General features: G+C 47.4%; 1 protein-coding gene across 17 annotated transcripts in view; it reads left to right on the top strand.

The window, feature by feature from the left end:
• LOC126340904 (disco-interacting protein 2) overlaps nt 1–19,636 on the top strand; it is a 1,418,593-nt gene that overhangs the window by 1,006,711 nt on the left and 392,246 nt on the right. For 3 of the 17 annotated variants that reach the window (XM_050001744.1, XM_050001740.1, XM_050001736.1), the window contains exon 1: nt 6,090–6,299. The exons of 10 other annotated variants lie outside the window; for them this stretch is intronic. In XM_050001744.1, the coding sequence (XP_049857701.1) occupies nt 6,206–6,299 (94 nt within the window). In that variant the 5' untranslated portion in view covers nt 6,090–6,205. Of the gene's footprint in view, nt 1–6,086; nt 6,300–19,636 lie in introns of those variants that run through there. 4 more of the 17 variants (XM_050001739.1, XM_050001737.1, XM_050001742.1 and 1 more) reach the window with 3 other exon arrangements.

The raw sequence follows: 19,636 nt of genomic DNA, 5'->3' as shown, positions 1-19,636 counted from the left end.
AAAAACATACAGGACCCGTATTTACCCGTTTCGAGACAACTAGATGGTATTTTCAACGCCGACGATTCTCCTGTAGTGTATTAGGCATGGAATGTGTTGTATTTCTTGCGTTTACATATTTTTGTCCACCCCACTCCACCGCCATCCCCACCCCTTGTAGCACCTGATCGGATATAAAGAGGTATTTTATGGAAGGTCGTTAAGTTCCAATTGGACGAAGACAACAGGTGATGTAACTGAGGCTTTGGGTAAATTCGACCTAACCAGGAAACTTAAAAAAATCCTGTTGTTCCGATGGAAAGAGCATGCATACGACACCAGCTGAGGAGACACTCTGGCAGAAGCCAGTACAGCAGTTACTCAGAAACTAACCGCCGCAGAAAATACCAAGGTCTTTCCTGGTCGTTCAGGAGCTTGCTTTTGGAGGGGCGGGTTAAGGGGGAGGGGACGTCTCGTCGAACAACGGCGGGTCCTTACGTCACTGAGATAGATAACCGCGGTCCGCAGGAAAACCCTGGCACAATTGTTCCTCCGGTTTGTGCACATTATTCTAACAATACCATGTGCGTTGAAAGAGAGTAAGAAAAATGGCATTGTTACCGGGGTTCCTGCGTTCGTATGTCCTATGGATGACCAGGTTTTGCTAAGCCCACCCACCTTACACTTCTGATATCGGCCCACAATATTGATGGTCGGCCTTGGAAATAGGATCTAACTGATGTCCTTGCATTCAGAGCATTTTGATTTGAAATAATGTAAGCGGTTGCACTTTCACAGTGATCGCTCAGAAACATTAATCTGGCGACGTTAGTTTATTCACTTACTTCAAATAGCGATAACAGGCACAGTCGGCCGGAGTTATCGGTGAGTCATGGGCGATTAAGAAATCTCCCGGCGAGGCAGGTAGAGGGTTTCTGAGACAAAAAGACTATAACTAAAACACAGTGTAACTGATTGACCGGTACAATAGCGCTACATAATTTGTTGCTGCATTGCCTAAGTTGCATCAGTATCCTTGAAACTACATGTACAAACTGCAGCGGGCTGAAATTGATCGCGTAACAAGCACTCGCAACTGCGCAATAGTTTTATCACGAATAGTTCCGCTACGCGCGCGTGACGCCGTTTAGTTCGCAGATAACATCTTTTTTTTTCCTTTTTCTCACGAAGACTGAGAGATAGCGATCAGTAGAAGTCTCAGTGAAGGGAATTCTGTGCAGTGGAGTAATCCCTCGGACTGAGCGTGAGAGGCAAAGGCCAAGAAAGCGACCTCCGCGAGAGTGCGTCAATTGTTTCGTCGCGTCCGGGCGATTGCGACTGCACGCCGGAAGTGCATTCGCGAGCAGACGGCCGTGTGGCGACCGACGGAATCGCTGCTCCAGTCGGCCCAAGAGCACTCGGCCAGCGGAGCGGTGCGACGGCCTCTCGACGCCGCCCCACTCGTCGAGTTTTCGAGAGTGCCCGTCGGGTGAGTCTCTGCGAGGCACAGCTGCCGCGGAGGCGCTTCTCGGAACCACCAAATCGACGCCTAACGTTCGCAGTACGCGGGACACCGGACGTGAGTGTCTGGCCAGTGGTTTGCGGAAAAGCGGCGCGGCGCGGCGCGGCGTCACGCTCACAAATTACGTTAGTGGAGGCCGAGTGCGGATGACAGCGCGAGGGAAAGCGGGCGGGCAAGCGCCCACGCGGTGCCGCAGGATCCAGGCGCCCGCGCGCTCTCCCCCATTACCATAACTCGCCGTCGTTGCTCGTCGCCCTTCCTCTGTTTTCAGAAGCACGCTAGGCCTCGGCTGCGCAGCTTCTCAGTTTGGTGTAACGGACTTGGCTTCGCCGTAAATTCTTCGTTATACAGCTTCTTGGTTTCTGAAAGTCGTCACCACGATCACCACCGGTTGGCCCTGCGACGGCTGGTCGTCAAAGTACACCTCAGAACATCGTCATTGAAGATGCTTCGTAAATAACTCTAATCCGTCCGAACAGGCGTCGGAATGCCCAACGGTACCGACTAACCGCCGTTTCACTCTCAGCCGATAGCCTACACTGGATGCGGGTATGGAGGGGCACGTCGTCAGCATTCCACTCTCCCGGCCGCTGTCACCTTTCGTGAGCGGAGCCGCTACTTTTCAGTCATGTTGCTCTTCTATTGGCCTCACAAGACCTGAGTGCACCCCGCTTGCCAACAGCGCTCGGCAACCCGGGCGGTCGCGTAGCCGATTTCAACCCGGGCTGTCGCGTAGCCGATTGCAACCCGGGCGGTCACCGAGACGAGTGCTAGCCTAGTCCGACAGCGCTCAACTTCCGTAATCTGACGGCAACCGATATTAACCAATGCGGCAAGACCCTTGGCGTTCCGTAAATAAAGGGCAGCGAAGCGCATATGACTTTAAAACAAAACAAACTGTTCAAATGAGTTGATGGATCGGATCTCCACGCTATCGAACTAACGCCATCAAAGCCAGAAGTGAAGAAAAGCAAAGACCAACATGCAGACCCTGCAAAGTAGTTAACGAAATAATTGACAGTACTTTAAATCTGTAGCAAAAAGATCGCCCGGACTGATTACAAGCAAAGGCGCAACGACATTGCACGAATAATCCACTGGAACTTCCGCCAAAGTTACCATCTGCTGGCTGGTAAGGAACTGGTGGGAACACAAGCCAGCAAAAGTTGTCGAAACTGAACGTGCAAGATTACTGGGAGGCCATCGATTTCAGATATACCGAATGCAGGAACACGATGCCGGCCGAAGTAGCCGAGCGGTTCTAGGTGCTACAGTCTGGAACCGCGAGACCGCTACGGTCGCATGTTCGGATCCTGCCTCGGGCATGGATGTGTGTGGTGTCCTTAGGTTAGTTAGGTTTAAGTAGTTCTAGGGGCCTAATGACCTCAGAAGTTAAGTCCCATAGTGATCAGAGCCATTTTAACTAGGAACACGATACACCAGGCATCACAGCTGTGGAGAAAAGGAAAGGGTTGGTAGTTTATATTGCCATCACAGATGTTAGCAGAATCGGCGAGAAACAACTGGAAAAACTTGCCAGATACCTGGATTTCAAAATCGAACTACAGAGGCTATGAGGACCATGGTAAAAGACATTAGTGTACTTGAAAACTGTTGCCATTGGTGAAATATTCATCTGCCCAATACAGAAACCCACTTTACTGGGAGCTGCACGAATTATCCATTTATCTGCTGTGCAGTCATAGACATATGCAAGTATCCGACTAGTGATGCGAAATCCAGCATTGTGAACTCATTTGCTATATTTACTGTTAGGAGCAATACGTGTGGTGGTGGTGGTGGTGGTGGTGGTGGTGGTGGTGGTGGTGGTGTTGTAGAACCAACTAACAGAAAACATAAATATTATGTACCTTCTTTGTTTCCAAAACGAATTTTGACGCTGTGAGGTGTTTCCTAATTTGAAACTGTGTGTCGCATCTCAGACCTTTTCCTTTCCTAGCCAGATCTGCTGTTGACTGATCTATCCAAGCACGACTCATGACCAGCCCTCGACGCCTTACTTCCGCCACTACCTCATATCGTGCCTACCAGTCTCCTCTGCATACCTTGGGAGACGAGCATTCTTCGAAGAAAGGATATGGCGGAGAGACCTGTGGGATTGTTTCCAGAATGATTTATTTTTTCACAGTTTGTTTGCAATCCTGATGCAGACAGAAATTCCCATGCCAAAGTGCCATAGCACGCCGCTAGAGGATCGAAAGCAAAATTGGTCACACCATCTTCACTGTATCAGTGGGACGTGCCTCTTGGTTTTGACGTCTGTAGCGTTGTGCTACGGTACTGTGAGCGGAGATTATGTTTTGTACTAGGACTGCAGACATGTACCTTCAAACAAACCGAAATGAAGGTACATAACTTTATTTTTTCGAAGTGATGATTAAAACTCTGTTATAATCCGTCTCGGCTGCGTAACCTGCTCAGTAACAGGGAAGTAGGATCACCGCACCTGCTTCGTGGTGCCGCCGCCGCCGCTACACCCACCAACAGCACCATATGTTAAACGTGCAAGAAGCGGCCAAAAGTTTTGATTATAAATTTGAATATTAAGTTCTCCAATTTCTTTTCGTTTATTTGCAGCCACAGATGTGCAGTCCTGGCTGACTTCTCCACGCCACAGTCTCGTAGCACGGCCCTATAGAAGCCAAAACAAAATGGCGCAGCGTATTCATGAAGTGGTTTTTGACAGCAGCACAAATATTACTGTCGTCACTGGTCAGCCCAACGGATAAAGAATTCGTCAGAATTGATGGGACATAGGTGCAACATTTTCGCTGCTGCTGATCTGCTTGTTGCACAAATGTAATCACGAATGTGGGAACATGATTCATGGGTTTGGTGCAGAACAAAAAACTTCAAAGGGATGGCTGATCGTTACCGCAAAGTGTACAGGGCTGGTTTCGTAGATACGGAGATTAATCAGATCGAATCCACACACCGCCCGTTAGTCTCGTACACAAGCCGGCTTAGGTGTGGTTTCCACACGGTCTCCCACGCTTGTTCGGCGAGTATCTTGATAGTTTCCCGTCCCAGGGACACTTCACGCATTTCAAATAAGAAAACAAACACATTAGAATATGAAACTCGTGTAGACTGATTTTGTTCCGTATTGGGGCAATTTGGCTTAGCAGTGCTAGGAAGAGTGCCCCGTACATTCAGACTCTGAAAAATTGTTGACTAATTTCGACAAAACTCGGTATACGTATCCCTTACCATCAGGCATCAGCCTCTGTAGGGGTAAGAGTCACCTATCGAACATAGTTCTGGACCTGCCGCGTCGTGAATGACGTTTAAATTTATTACTTCTTTGCTATTAATTCTATTCGCAACCTGTTCCGATGACCGTATCCACAGATGCAACTGAATGTACCTATAGAAATGTGTCATTGTAGAATACGTAGTTCTGAAGATGTCATAAATACCTGAAAAGATGTTCAAAAAGATGTCTCTGAGCACTATGGGACTCAACTGCTGTGGTCATTAGTCCCCTAGAACTTAGAACTACTTAAACCTAACTAACCTAAGGACATCACACACATCCATGCCCGAGGCAGGATTCGAACCTGCGACCGTAGCAATCGCACGATTCCGGACTGCGCGCCTAGAACCGCGAGACAACCGCGGCGGGCGATGACATACTGTGAATGAATGTTTAATACATTTATTCTTATACTACTAAGGAATTTCTACAGTAGAGTTAGCTTAAGAAAGTCTCTGACGTCTGGCAGCGCTTTTGACAGCTTTCAGCTGCAAAGCGGAAACGGCTATAGAGTAAAACGATAGCCGTCTATAGAGAAGAGGCGTTGCCGTAGTGACGTTAACAAAACCGCGTAGCAGTCACGCGAAGCAGCTACGCCTGATTTACGGATACTGTCCAGGATCATATTCCTTAATTTAGATACTGTACTTCTATTAAGATACTGCAGTACAAACACAGTTCACTTTTCATTTTCCTTTCTAATACAAAACTGGCAAAGTGAACAATGAGGCAATGCCAGGCGTAAAAGCTAGTAAATAAATAGAGCAGACTTCTATATGGTTCAAATGGCTCTGAGCACTATGTGAGCGTTAATCCTGCATCCTTCCTGCTGATGCTGGCAAAGTTTTATGAATTTATTTGTAAAAGTGTAGACAGTGAAAATTAAAATGTCCTGTGATGCCTCTCGTGCTCCATGTCGGCCCGTTTGACGTCCTACCCCCCCTTAACTTCACAAACGGAAGTCGCATGCTGCCCCTCCACACGCAAACAGACGCACCAACTCAGTACCAGTTCGAAGAAACGCGGAACGTTTGATGGATACTGATCTGTACCAAGTGTACGCAGAACCATTCGTGTTGAAATCTGAAAACTAATTCGCTTTCACCGCGGAATTAGTGTGTATTGCCGTACTCGGATGCTGTGTACGCTCGTGACAATACGATATGGAAGTAGTGTGTGCACGGAGCAGCGGGAGCGCGCTGGCTGGAGCGGTGGGCGGTTGAGCGCGTGGTCCGCGGCGCGGCGCTAGTGTCGCGCGCGGGGCGCCGAGTGCGGCGGGCGCCGGGAGGCGAGGGAGCCGCTGCCAGTGTCGGTGCGCGCGCGCGCGGTGCCGGCCGCGGGACGAACGGAGCACACCACAGTACAGCACAGCACAGCGTAGCGCACGTACAGCCCGGCTCCGCTCGCGACGGGATGTCGATGTCGCCATGGACGACGACGACGAGGCCGCCCGCAAGCAGAGCGTCGTCGATCTCGAGGAGCTGTACGTCTGGCTGCAGCAGTTCGAGGACCCCACCATTGGTACGTCCGCACCTTCCTCGTTGCTGTGGCACGATCTGGTGGCCAAGTCAGTTCACGTAACTGCGTATAAACCAGGACTCGAACGAAATTAAACCCCTGCATGTTTCCTCTCTTTTAAGATCTTTATCTATTTCTCACTCACACAATTAAAGTTCCGCGTTAAGTACGAAGTCTGAGGTACTCCAGAATCATCTACCAAACACTAAATTGTCATAATTCAAAAAAATTTCGTTATTCACTGCAGTTAACGGTTTCGAACTTAACCAGTTGATCTTAGATACAATACGCAATTCACTTCATTTTAAGTTGTTTAAAATTTTTTTTCGCTGTAGGAAACCGTGGCGCTAACAAGACGTGCAACAAAGGATCAGTGAGGCTCTGTTAGCTGTCTGTGCTGGACCACTCTAAAGATGGACTGAGATAGTTCTAAACCGCCGAAGGCAATTTGGCCATAGTATTACTTGAATGCAGCTGCTATTTAATGATTCCCAGCTTTTTGAGAAATGGCTAATATTGCTGAGCAACAGTGGTCACTTTTAACTGGGCTGACAAGCGTAATCAGTGGCTGAAGGAACGCGAATATATTGCTTTTTACTTGGAAAACGCCAAGGTGCTACTCTTAGGTCCTTTGTTCGTCACCCCTCATTGCGAATATCCGAAGCCGTAACTTCAAATATACGAGTAGCTTCGTACGGGCTTTTGTTGAAGTTCCGTGGACATACCTTCACCGAGGAGTGAAGCAGTATATTGCTCCCTCCCAAGTATATCTCGCTAAGAGACCATGACGATAAAATCAGAGAGATTAGTACCCACACAGAGGCATACCGACAATCCTTCTTTCCACGAACAATACGAGACTGGAATAGAAGGGAGAGCCGATAGAAGCACTCAAGGTACCCTCCAGGTGGCTTGCGGAGTATGGATGTAGATGTAGAGAGTGTTTTCTGCTCGGTGTGAATTTGCCACCACTGGAGGTTTAAGCACCCTTGCTTTTTCTTCCCCCGTCCGCAACAGGCGTCAAGTAGTTGATTCGAAGGACGTAGAAAGATAGCAGTTTGCACGAGTCAATCGTAACGGTAGTCTGATAAGATATTTAAGCAATTTCCATGATTGAGATACTGCATTCACATTCGATTTGATTTTTGATGCATTAAAATAATACCATGTATAGCCATGATATGTATGTGAAAATTCGGAGCTTTCGCTTATAGAAATGTATAATAATGAAAAGGCGGTTTTTCAATCGATTTGCGCAACTGGAACAGTTCTTTGTTTGTTTATAATTATAAATCAGAATGTTGCCATTACATTTTCTAGTTTTTACGCCGAAATCGTAATGTTTATACGAGACACTGAGACTGCTACAGTTCACACTAAGCTGTGAATACGATAGCCCGACATTACATGAGCATGCTATTTCCTTTGGAAATTTAATTGTATAGTACTGGAACGTTCGACAGCAAAAGTGGACATAGCCATATTGGCATTCTTTTTTTTTTAAAAAAAAAAAACCACTTTTTTTGCTTGTCAGATTGTGCGACTGTCATTAATTGTGTTCTCAAACAAATAGTTTAATTTTTGGTGTTATGACCCAAATGGCTCTGAGCACTATGGGACTTAACATCGGACGTCATCAGTCCCCTAGAACTTAGAACTACTTAAACCTAACTAACCTAAGGACATCACACACATCCTTGCCCGAGGCAGAATTCGAACCTGCGACCGTAGCAGTCGCGAGGTTTCGGACTGAAGCGCCTGGAACCGCTCGGCCACCGCGGCGAGCTTTGGTGTTATAACATGAAATTATTTTCCCGGGGTGTTTCCTTTGTTTGCACTATCGGTAGAGAGAGAGAATTTGATTCGTTGTTTTACATCGCTGAACGAAAGTGGCTGCAGTAAGCGAGCTCGGACGTGGGTAGACGCATTGTCCCGATACAGCGCGAGGAGAAAGAAGTTGGCCTGCCCTTTTGAAAGCCGTGCACAGTTGCCGGTATGGTGTACGTGTAGATCAGTTGGGCGGGGACGTCACGGAGAATGCGGTCGCTCTACACAGGTACCGGCGCGGCGCTTCCGCCTGGGCACGCCTACGCAGCCGGCGCATGCATCGCTCTCCGCTGTTTCGCAGAAGGTCGTCCCCCCCCCCCCCCCCCCCCCGGCTGCAGGGGCAGTGACCCAGTCGCCGCAGCACTGGGACACCAGCCATTGTCACAATTCAGACGCACCGGAAACGGCGCCGCACCAGCCTCTGACCAGGCGCCTGTGTGGCTGTGTGCGCGCCCACTGCCGTCCTCACCCACTCATCCGGCACACCGCTTTTCGACTGGGTATCTTCTCCGAGTTTCTTCGTTTATTGTACTGTCACTCTTCCCACTTTTACCGCCGTTCGTCCCGAGTCTGCTTCGCCCCGTGCCTAAAAATGGTTAAAATGGCTCTGAGCACTACGGGACTTAGCATCTGTGGTCATCAGTCCCCTAGAACTTACAACTACTTAAAACTAACTAAGGACAACACACACATCCATGTCCGAGGCAGGATTCGAACCTGCGACCGTAGCAGTCGCGCGGTTCCGGACAGAGCGCCTAGAACCGCGAGACCACCGCGACCGGCCCCTTGCCTAATACTAAGCGCTTTGGGAATACCAAGGGTGCCACTGTTCGAAGCTACCTCACCATACCAGTGTGTTACGCAAAATACGTAACTGTAATAATAGTAGTTACTATCAGGTCACCGACACTTAAAATTTATTCCTATGTAAGTACACTGGGTAGTTCTTAGTATTTTGTGTCCGTTGCCATAAAACATCACTACATCTAAAGTACTGAGGACCTCGTGCACCATTGTCTTTCGACGTTATAATTCAAAGGCTTTTGGCAAAAGTTATAAATGCTTTTCATACGATGAGGTACACAGAACACGGCAGATGTTATTTGGTTGGGTACATCGATAGAAAAATCCTATCGATGTAGGTTCCGAAGACGACACAGCATTCACGTTTTGGTAGGTGAAAGGATGTAAATCTTAAAGAATAAGAAGTATTCTTGTTAGATTGAAACACCAGCAGATCAAGAAGTGAAGTTCACGGATACGGTACAAGGTAAAACGGACATACCATTAACACTTTACGTTTGAACTTTAATTATGTTAACCATGTGGGTGGAGACTTTGGGCCCATTGAGCTAGTAATGTTTATCGTAGAAAGTATTCCTGTTTTATCAGCTCTAGTGATAGAACTTGGTTTGCTGCTTTCCTCTTAGGATTTATGGAATAGACATAAACAGCTGACACTATGTGTTTTGCCTTGTATTGAATTTGTAAAGCATAATATATCTTACCCGTAAAGTCGACGCTACTGATTCGAGTCATACCCCCGGAACGCGTGTGTTAAAATTTCCCCACCTGTCCTGTCTGTGTAATGTCTAAAGTGTTGTGAATGTAAGTGAAATTCGTAAAAGATAATACTAACATGTGAATAAGATACATAAATTGATTGCGCCCATAAAAGCTGATGGGATATTTGTGGTCTAAATTGCCATAAACCAATTTATAATAATGATTTTGAAGCAGAGAGCCGTGTCCTATTAATACAGAAGTTGAAAGCTCGTTATTTCTGATATGGTGAAGAAGCGACTTTCGCCGTCGTTGTTCATCTCCCAGCAAAGCCAGTGTCAGCCGCCTGTAACATTCGACAGCTGTTTCATTGTGTTGTATGTTTATTGACTCATTCGGTATAATGAGCACGTAATCTCACTTGAGCAGCAGATACGGGGTCTATCTTGTAATTAGGCTCTTGGTGTTAACAGTTATCTCCAAGACGTAGACGGCGAATTGTTCGTCCATCCGTCGATATAAACGTTTCCATCACCCAGCGCAGACTGAATGGTAACCTTGTCAGAACCCAGCTTTCGATTCGCGATCGACCCACGCCTCTTTTTAATACGATTCTTGTCAGACTGCAGCCATATTCGTTTCGAAACTCGTGGTGAAGTAGCTAGTCGTTAATGAGCTCGTTGTCGACAGAACATTACGCCCAGGTCCTACGACTCCGCCCATCATAAAGTCGCCTAGTGCGTTGCCGCGTTGAGCTTTTTACTCCCTTGCCTGTCGTTCCATCTCTGAATTTATAACGACTGCCGGGACGGAATAGGCATAAATAATCTGGCGACCTTAGATAGAATATCTCTCCACGTCCGTGTACGAGTAATGCTAGCTTTCCATAAAGTATTATGTGTCGTTGAAAGCTTCCTTATTAGCTTGCAAAATAGCAACATCTATTAGCGACTACCTTTTGTCTTCACAATGCGGTACAACTCTATCGACGCAACAATGATTACCGACGTCTCCGAACCATATGTTAGCCAGAGGCGACGTTTGGCATTGCGTGATCAAAGTAGAAATGCTATAGACTCCTTTATTGGAGGATTTTTACAGCTGTTACCTTGAGAAACCTGTTCGGCCTTCACTCTCGTCGTTAAACCTACGACACTAATTTATGTAAGGCGTTGCTGTAAAGAAGGAAGCACCACTTAACAAATACACGCCAGTTGTGACTGCTGTCTGTTCTTTAAGATTTTTTCCCGGAATTTTGTTTTTCTTTGAAGGTTCTAGCTGCATTATTAGCGCACACGCACACAATTTTACAAACTGTATCCTGTTTCTTCCGTTGTGTTGCTAAGAAAATCTTAATCTCCTAAACCTTTATTTTAGGTGCTATCTATTACGAAATAACTAGAAGCAGAGATATGTCCTGTTAACCGACTGCATATGTGTTCCCACGTACTCCACAATTGAATTCTTTTGTGAAGCAGAAATGGGCTTCTGAACTTGGATTTAAAACGGGAATACAGATTTCCATTTCCCAATGAAGATATCAGTGTTAATTTTCCATTGCTCTATGAGTTATTTGTACATCCTAAAATACCTCTCTTAATGTCCGAACGTTGTCTCTTTTTACACCCGTAATAGATCTATGTAATGAACAAAAATTGCTGTATATAATTGTGAAAATAGTGCTATACCTGTAACAAGCACAACTTTCCTCTTTAGCGCCCATACATATAGGTGTAGTTTCACCATCGTCAGCGGGTATTGTTTAATTTTTGAAAAGACAAATAAGGTATTCATCTTGTGGTTCAACCTCCAGTTTCAAATATATAACTGCAAGATATTTATGTCTCAGTGCCAAGCCAGGCGTTTCCGGTAAAATAAAGTGAACCCACTGTCCATGGTTGAACTTCTCCGAAATATGGATGGATATTAAAGAAGAACATTGGGTTTATAAGGGAGAACCTATTTCTATTTCAAGGCTGAACCTATTTCTACACTTACATATTTGAAAGGAAATACTGACAAAAAGGAAGCGTCAACCACAAAGTGAAACATAGCTGTATTTGTGATTCATCAGTTTCTCCCGGCGTATTTCTTGCTCGAACAGTCCGCGGGTGTACTGCCGGTCCATAGGGAAAAGCCACTCGCATTCAAAATCACTTTAGTCAAAATCCAGGATGGTATCTTTGAAAAGGCAGCCGCTTAATTCCTTCCACGCACCCGATAATATGAACATATGCTCTTTCTCTAATGAGGTCAACCAGTACTCAACGCTTGAAGTGTGGTATTTCCTCCTTTTTTCGTTATCAGCACCAAAATAAATGGACTTCGATGAAGGTGACATGCAAGCTGAGGCTTTCCTACACTCCTGGAAATTGAAATAAGAACACCGTGAATTCATTGTCCCAGGAAGGGGAAACGTTATTGACACATTCCTGGGGTCAGATACATCACATGATCACACTGACAGAACCACAGGCACATAGACACAGGCAACAGAGCATGCACAATGTCGGCACTAGTACAGTGTATATCCACCTTTCGCAGCAATGCAGGCTGCTATTCTCCCATGGAGACGATCGTAGAGATGCTGGATGCAGTCCTGTGGAACTGCTTGCCATGCCATTTCCACCTGGCGCCTCAGTTGGACCAGCGTTCGTGCTGGACGTGCAGACCGCGTGAACGACGCTTCATCCAGTCCCAAACATGCTCAATGGGGGACAGATCCGGAGATCTTGCTGGCCAGGGTAGTTGACTTACACCTTCTAGAGCACGTTGGGTGGCACGGGATACATGCGGACGTGCATTGTCCTGTTGGAACAGCAAGTTCCCTTGCCGGTCTAGGAATGGTAGAACGATGGGTTCGATGACGGTTTGGATGTACCGTGCACTATTCAGTGTCCCCTCGACGATCACCAGAGGTGTACGGCCAGTGTAGGAGATCGCTCCCCACACCATGATGCCGGGTGTTGGCCCTGTGTGCCTCGGTCGTATGCAGTCCTGATTGTGGCGCTCACCTGCACGGCGCCAAACACGCATACGACCATCATTGGCACCAAGGCAGAAGCGACTCTCATCGCTGAAGACGACACGTCTCCATTCGTCCCTCCATTCACGCCTGTCGCGACACCACTGGAGGCGGGCTGCACGATGTTGGGGCGTGAGCGGAAGACGTCCTAACGGTGTACGGGACCGTAGCCCAGCTTCATGGAGACGGTTGCGAATGGTCCTCGCCGATACCCCAGGAGCAACAGTGTCCCTAATTTGCTGGGAAGTGGCGGTGCGGTCCCCTACGGCACTACATAGGATCCTACGGTCTTGGCGAGCATCCGTGCGTCGCTGCAGTCCGGTCCCAGGTCGACGGGCACGTGCACCTTCCGCCGACCATTGGCGACAACATCGATGTACTGTGGAGACCTCACGCCCCACGTGTTGAGCAGTTCGGCGGTACGTCCACCCGGCCTTCCGCATGCCCACTATACGCCCTCGCTCAAAGTCCGTCAACTGCACATACGGTTCACGTCCACGCTGTCGCGGCATGCTACCAGTGTTAAAGACTGCGATGGAGCTCCGTATGCCACGGCAAACTGGCTGACACTAACGGCGGCGGTGCACAAATGCTGCGCAGCTAGCGCCATTCGACGGCCAACACCGCGGTTCCTGATGTGTCCGCTGTGCCGTGCGTGTGATCATTGCTTGTACAGCCCTCTCGCAGTGTCCGGAGCAAGTATGGTGGGTCTGACACACCGGTGTCAATGTGTTCTTTTTTCCATTTCCAGGAGTGTATATTTTGACTGCACTAATCACAAAAGCGCAGTGGGAGAACCGATCTGGTTCCATAGTTTTCCGGCGAATCGCTCCGCTGCTGAAATAATCGGGGGAGAGAGAGAGAGAGAGAGAGAGAAAGAGAGAGAGAGAGAGAGAGAGAGAGAGAGAGGGGGGGGGAGGGGGAGGGGGGTGGGTTCCTGCCTTACAAACGAAGTTGAGTGATAAAGGCTTTGAACTCATATTGAAGTGTTGCAGGGTTCACATCCTAGTCCGCTCATCTGCATGTAGGCTTTACTTGCTTTCACTGATTCGTGTAATGGGCCTTAAAAAAAGGCCCCGTCTAGTTTTCTTTCTTATCCTTGTCAAAACTGTGACACTTCTCCATCCCGAAGTAACTCAGCATTAACGAAACAAAACTGTAGCCGCTTGGTTCGAGGTGCCTTATCACGGTTCGCACGGCTCGTCCCGTCGGAGATTCGAGCCCTCCCTCGGGCATGGGATGTACTTTGTCCTTAACGTAAGTTAGTTTCAGTTAGATTAAATAGTGTGTAAAGCTAGTGACTGATGGCATCAGCAGTTTTGTCCGATAGGAACTTACCACAAATTACCAGCTTTCAAAACTGTAATCTCTGTTGGATTTTATTACGAGATTAATTTACGAGTACATGGGGTTGTTAGAGCATGGGCACGTACAAGAATACGTGAAAGCACTATTCAGTTCAGAATAGTGTGCTGGGCGGGTACTCGATACCGGAATCTTTGGCTTTTTTCTGGAAGCAGCCCCCCAGACTGCAGCCAAGCCATTCCTCGGCAATATCCGTTTCTTCAGGAGCGCTAGTACCGCAAGCTATGCAGAACAACATCTGTATACTTTGTAAGGTAAGAGAGAGGTGCTGACGGAAGTTAATCTGTGATGAGGGCTCATGTGACATGCTCAGGCAACTCAACGGTGGAGCAAAGGTTCCAGGTTCGTCTCGGTCCAGCACACAATTTCAATCTATGAAGTTTCGATTCAGTGCGCTTCACTTTGTTCTGAGAACGGGAAACCGTATAAGTCCTCTTCTTCTTCTTCTTCTTCTTCTCTTTACTCCTGGCCTCTGTTCGTATTTTTACGTGGTCGGCTTTTTAATCTGGATTTGGCAAATATTGCTGGTAGAGGGTGGCTGGGTGCCCTCTCCTCCCGCCGGCCGATGTGGCCGAGCGGTTCTAGGCGCTACAGTCTGGAGCTGCGCAACCGCTACGGTCGCAGGTTCGAATCCTGCCTCGGGCGTGGATGTGTGTGATGTCCTTAGGTTAGTTAGGTTTAAGTAGTTCTAAGTTCTAGGGGACTGATGACCTCAGAGCCATTTGAACCCTCTCCTCCCGTACCATCTTCCCTCTTCCCTCCCGCGGGACGGAATTTTTTGTACCCATCTGCGTGCACGTCTACTGTCATCTCAAGTGGAACTCTTTACTTGTTTTCGAATTGTTTGTGAATTCAGTAACTGAGGCGAGGCGTGGGTACCTGGCCGAGATTCACCTGGTCGGATGTGAGAAACCACCTGTAAACCACATCCAGGCTTGGCGGTATACCGTCCCTCGTTCTTAATCCGACAAGCGGATTCGATCCGCAGCCCGGGCGCCTCCCCGGATCCTGGAAGCGATGTTTTAAAGCGCGCTACTGTCCGGGTGGGTCAGTGATATGTACGTTTATTTTTTTTAACCGTTTCTTCGTCGATCTTGGGAAACATCCGGTGTAACTGTACTATGGCGATAGGTGGCTGACGATTTAGTAGCATCGCTTCGTGTTCAGGAACACAGTTAAGAGCTAGTGATATATGAACAACCTCCTTTGTCGTTCATTACGAATGATTTTCAAGTTGTTGGTTTCAGCCCGTTTAGTCATTCGACGATGATGTACCACACGCGGTTCCTATGCCCGATTGAGCAACCGTTTCCAGCAGAAGATGATCGTGTTTTGGCAAAACGTGAGATAAAGTTGCTGCAGAGAAACTGAAAGCTCCAGAATGAGATTTCCACTCTACAGCGGAGTGTGCTCTTATATGAAACTTCCTGGCAGATTAAAACTGTGTGCCGGATCAAGACTCGAACTCGGGACCTTTGCCTTTCGCGGGCAAGTTTGGAAGGTGGGAGATGAGGTACTCGCGGAAGTAAAGCTGCGAGGATGGGGCTGAGTCGTGCTTGGGTAGCTCAATTGGTAGAGCACTTGCAAAGGTCTCGAGTTCGAGCCTCGGTCCGGCACACAGTTTTAATCTGCCAAGAAGTTTCATACTGAAAGCTATTAGCGTGTTCCAGATCTTACATTCTTAATTCGTTTGCTACATCTACATCTACAAACAGACTCAGTAAGTACCTTACGCTGCGTGGCTTAGTGTACCACTAAAATTTCCATTATCTAATAGATCAAGGGAGAAACAAACGACTATCTGTGTGGCTCAGTATGAGCCCTGATCTCTATCGTCTTACCAGAACTCTGAATAGATATTTTGTGGTTGAGCTCATTGGCATACAGCTGGTGATTTGTGGGTGGCTTCTGTTAACTGCGTCTTACTCACCGGAGCCTTTGTGTTAGTGCTGCGACTCGCTTCCTCGTTATCATCGTGCTTTCCTTTGTGTCAATGTAAGAACACCAGTGATTGGAAAGTGCTTTGTCGTGAGCCTCTTCAAACAGCGGCGGACTAGTGACCTGTTAGCTGCTCGTTTATCGTGGGCTGCTTTCTTAGGAACCTTTGTTTGTAAATGGCAGCTGTTTGCGTGTACGTCGTCAAGAATCGGGCTGCGGATGTTGCTGGAATGAACTGCATACGTCGAGGCCGGCCGCCAGTGCTGCACCAGATGTTGCGACTGCAGAATGGATCTGCTCTGTATGGCTGAGCAACACATGGGAGAGCCGTACCAACAGCGGTGCCACTCGGGGGAAGTTAACCCGGTTTCTGTACTGTTGGAGAGCCTGCGAAACTCTAAATCGCGTATGAAAGCGGAGACTTTTCTTACGAAAACCCCTAACAGATTATTACTCTGTTCCGGATTAGGAATCGAACGGAGGCGCTTCACTTCTGAACGCTGTATTCATCGGAAGAAAGAAGTATAGCCAAGTGACCTAGTCCGTTGTTGTTCTGGGTATTTCAGTCGGGATAGCGTTGTTCGCGAAAAAGAAGTGTCCAGGTTAAGAATGTTGCGACTCAAAAGTTAAATCTGTCTCGCAACATAATAAATCGCATCGCAATTCTAGATATTTTCATAGGCGAAGGTTGCGAACACAGGGACACCCTACGACGTCACAAATGTTGTAGGCAATAGCACAATTCAACATACTTTTCATTTTCGTTTTCTTAATTCATCTGCAACGCTGTATACACGCGGAATCCTTTCGACGATAGCCGTCCAGCGCTGACAACACATGGACGTCTCTCTCTCGTACCGATTAGCTGCTAAGGTGTGAATTTCGAACGGAAGTAATATGGATACCTGAATGAAGACGGTTATCTTCAAATACAGTTCATAGTTGTAGCAAGGAAGCTGAAATTAAGACTGTTGTAATATAACGCAACGAGGAGAAGAAAGAGACATTCAAGACATTTATGATCGTGACTCATATTGCATAATCCATTTGAATATAAGTGCAGTTACTGTTATTAATCACTCTATCTTCGGATCACACAGGCAGCACAACATTTCATCAAGTAATCACAGTGTAACAGCTTTAGGATGTCTCAGGGTGGCAGCAACGTAATAAAGGCAACGGTCGACACGATTTGTTCCGAATGGTGCCTACTTTTAACGATCACTTCCTGGGGGCCGGCAGCCAACTTGCAGTGCCCTTTATACAGCTCCTCTATTAGGGGTGTAGCGTAATTTATCAAGGTTACCAGTTAATAATAAGACGAGTACATGTGAGGCCCGAAGTTCCACCTCACGATGTATTGACTCTTGAGCAAAAAGATTTACGACCGCTGGTTTACAGTCTCACTTCCCCATTTCTCTTATTTTATCGGGTAATGCACGAGAAGAATGATTTTCGATACGTCACAGAGACTAAAGCTTTTATGATGCGACGCGCGGTCTGAGGCGCCTTGTCACGGTCCGCGCAGCTCCCCCCCCCCCCCCCCCCCCCCCCTCCCGTTGGAGGTTCGAGTCCCCCCCCCCCCTCCCCCCACGGGCATGGCCGTGTGTGTGTGTGTGTTGTCAAAATTTTAGATGTATAACTGAAAATTACCATAGTCGTAACGCATCGGGAGGCGGTACAAATGTACACCGCTGCTAGCGCAGTAGAAACTGCGAATGCGCAACCAGGCGCGCGCGCACTCTCTCTCTCTCTCTCTCTCTCTCTCTCTCTCTCTCTCTCTCTCTCTCTCACACACACACACACACACACACACACACACACACACACACACACGAGGTCGGCGGTACGTTTCTAAACAGGAAATACGACACAACCGTATCGTAATTTGTAAAGGACGTTTCAGGTTACCATTCGTTCTGACGCTACCGTATACAGTTACTATTCTCTCTAATTAGCCATTCAAGTTACATCTATTACAAATTATCAGTTGCTTCTTGCAGTATAGGTAAGTATTGACAACACAGATACACCTCAAGTAATATTTATTGCCCTTTAGCAATGGATGCCTGCTAGTAGCAAATTTTTTTTCTTCCAGTTTCACAGTAATGTGGAATGCAACTAACGATATCAATTTCTCTGCTAGCCACTTTTATCAGAATTACATGTCAATTTCACGTAGTTAAAAAAAATGAGATGATGCTCGACGCCGGTAATTAGTGTTTTGTTTCTAAATTTCCCCTCAGTGGTCATGAGAAGCCAGGGAAAAACGGCAGCCGACGTAGAAGGAAAATTTTAGACCAGTACTAAGGAGAGATGGAGATGCAATTCCGTGTAAAGTTCACGGTCTCCGCATTGCTGCTCTAACAAGATAGAGTTTTATCCTGGATGCCGAACAGTAGCTGCAAAAACTAAAAATTAATAACACATCTTTCATACGCAATGTTCGCTACCTCGTGTTCTCTTCCTTTCGCTCTAGTATAAACGATTCTACCCATACAGAAGCGAATGGTACTGAATTTTCTGCAAATGATCATTCGCACGGATTCCGTTCGCTCTATTGTAAACCAGACTTTAGGTGCTTAAAATTGGTGTCTGTGAACTCCGGATAATTCCGCAATTCAACGCTGCGTGAGTGATTCGCCTACAGCTCTGTATAGGGGCAGAGCTTTTGAGTCGCACACTAGGCGGGCAGGGCCGTAGGAACCGGTGTTATAAGCTGTTCTTCGCGCGGCAAAAATGTGTTACTTCAGCGTTTTTTTACAAAATACTTGCAGCAGCTAAAATTTTGGCAGTGCACTTCTTTCGTTGTCTTCTTCCTGTGTAAAAAAAATTTCAGGGCAGATTTCGACACGTCTTATTGGACCATTTCCCAGTAAGACTGCGAGAAATTTTGTATTTGTACTTCGAATCTTCCTGCTCTCTTCGGTTAGTGTAGCTCGATTATTGTCTACAATACTTTCGCAGGTAGCGTGTCACGGTTATTCAATGAGATTTAACTCCGGGGAGGAACGTTGCCATCTACAAAATGGAACCCAGATCTACGGAAATGTGTGTATTCCGTTGCAGCGTGTAATCCGTGCACGTCTGAGGCATCGCAGTACGCTTAGCGAATTAATTCAGTGGCGTACGTGCTACTAGCAAGATGCTGCTCCCGATGAGACCACTACGGTCTCTGTATCGCTCTATGCGCGTGATAGGGGACCCTGCTAGCGTGCTCGTTGAGTGTTGCAGGGGCGAGCCCTTTGAAGAGTCGTGGAGACTCGCTCTCCAGGCTTACACTCGCGTCACCTGTGTACAGTTTACTACCCCACGTGTCCCTTGCTCACTCACGCTGATCAGGAGACCAGCTTCATCGAGCAACGCGGTGGCTTCTTGGGAATAGATAGGTCGCCGAGCATACAGAGCAGTCGCTCGACCCCAACGATTCTGGCGGACGGGTGATATGTGATCCAGAGGATGCTGCGAGCTTTCTAGCTAGGACGCCTGATGTGCTGATAGACATCGACGGGGGGTCAATGCAAAATGTCGACCCTCGCGGTCACCCACGGCCTCACAGGCGTTGAATGTTTACTCCGTCATGGAATCGCCTACGCAGGTAGCATTAAAGGCATTGCTCTCACTCTTGTTGATTGTGGTTAGCCTCTAACCTATCGAGTAGCCATCTGAGCGCAATAGCTTT

The sequence above is a fragment of the Schistocerca gregaria genome, chromosome 1 (genome assembly GCF_023897955.1).
Source record: "Schistocerca gregaria isolate iqSchGreg1 chromosome 1, iqSchGreg1.2, whole genome shotgun sequence".
Taxonomy (NCBI): Eukaryota; Metazoa; Arthropoda; class Insecta; order Orthoptera; family Acrididae; genus Schistocerca; species Schistocerca gregaria.
This window is presented reverse-complemented; position numbering and strand designations above follow the sequence as displayed.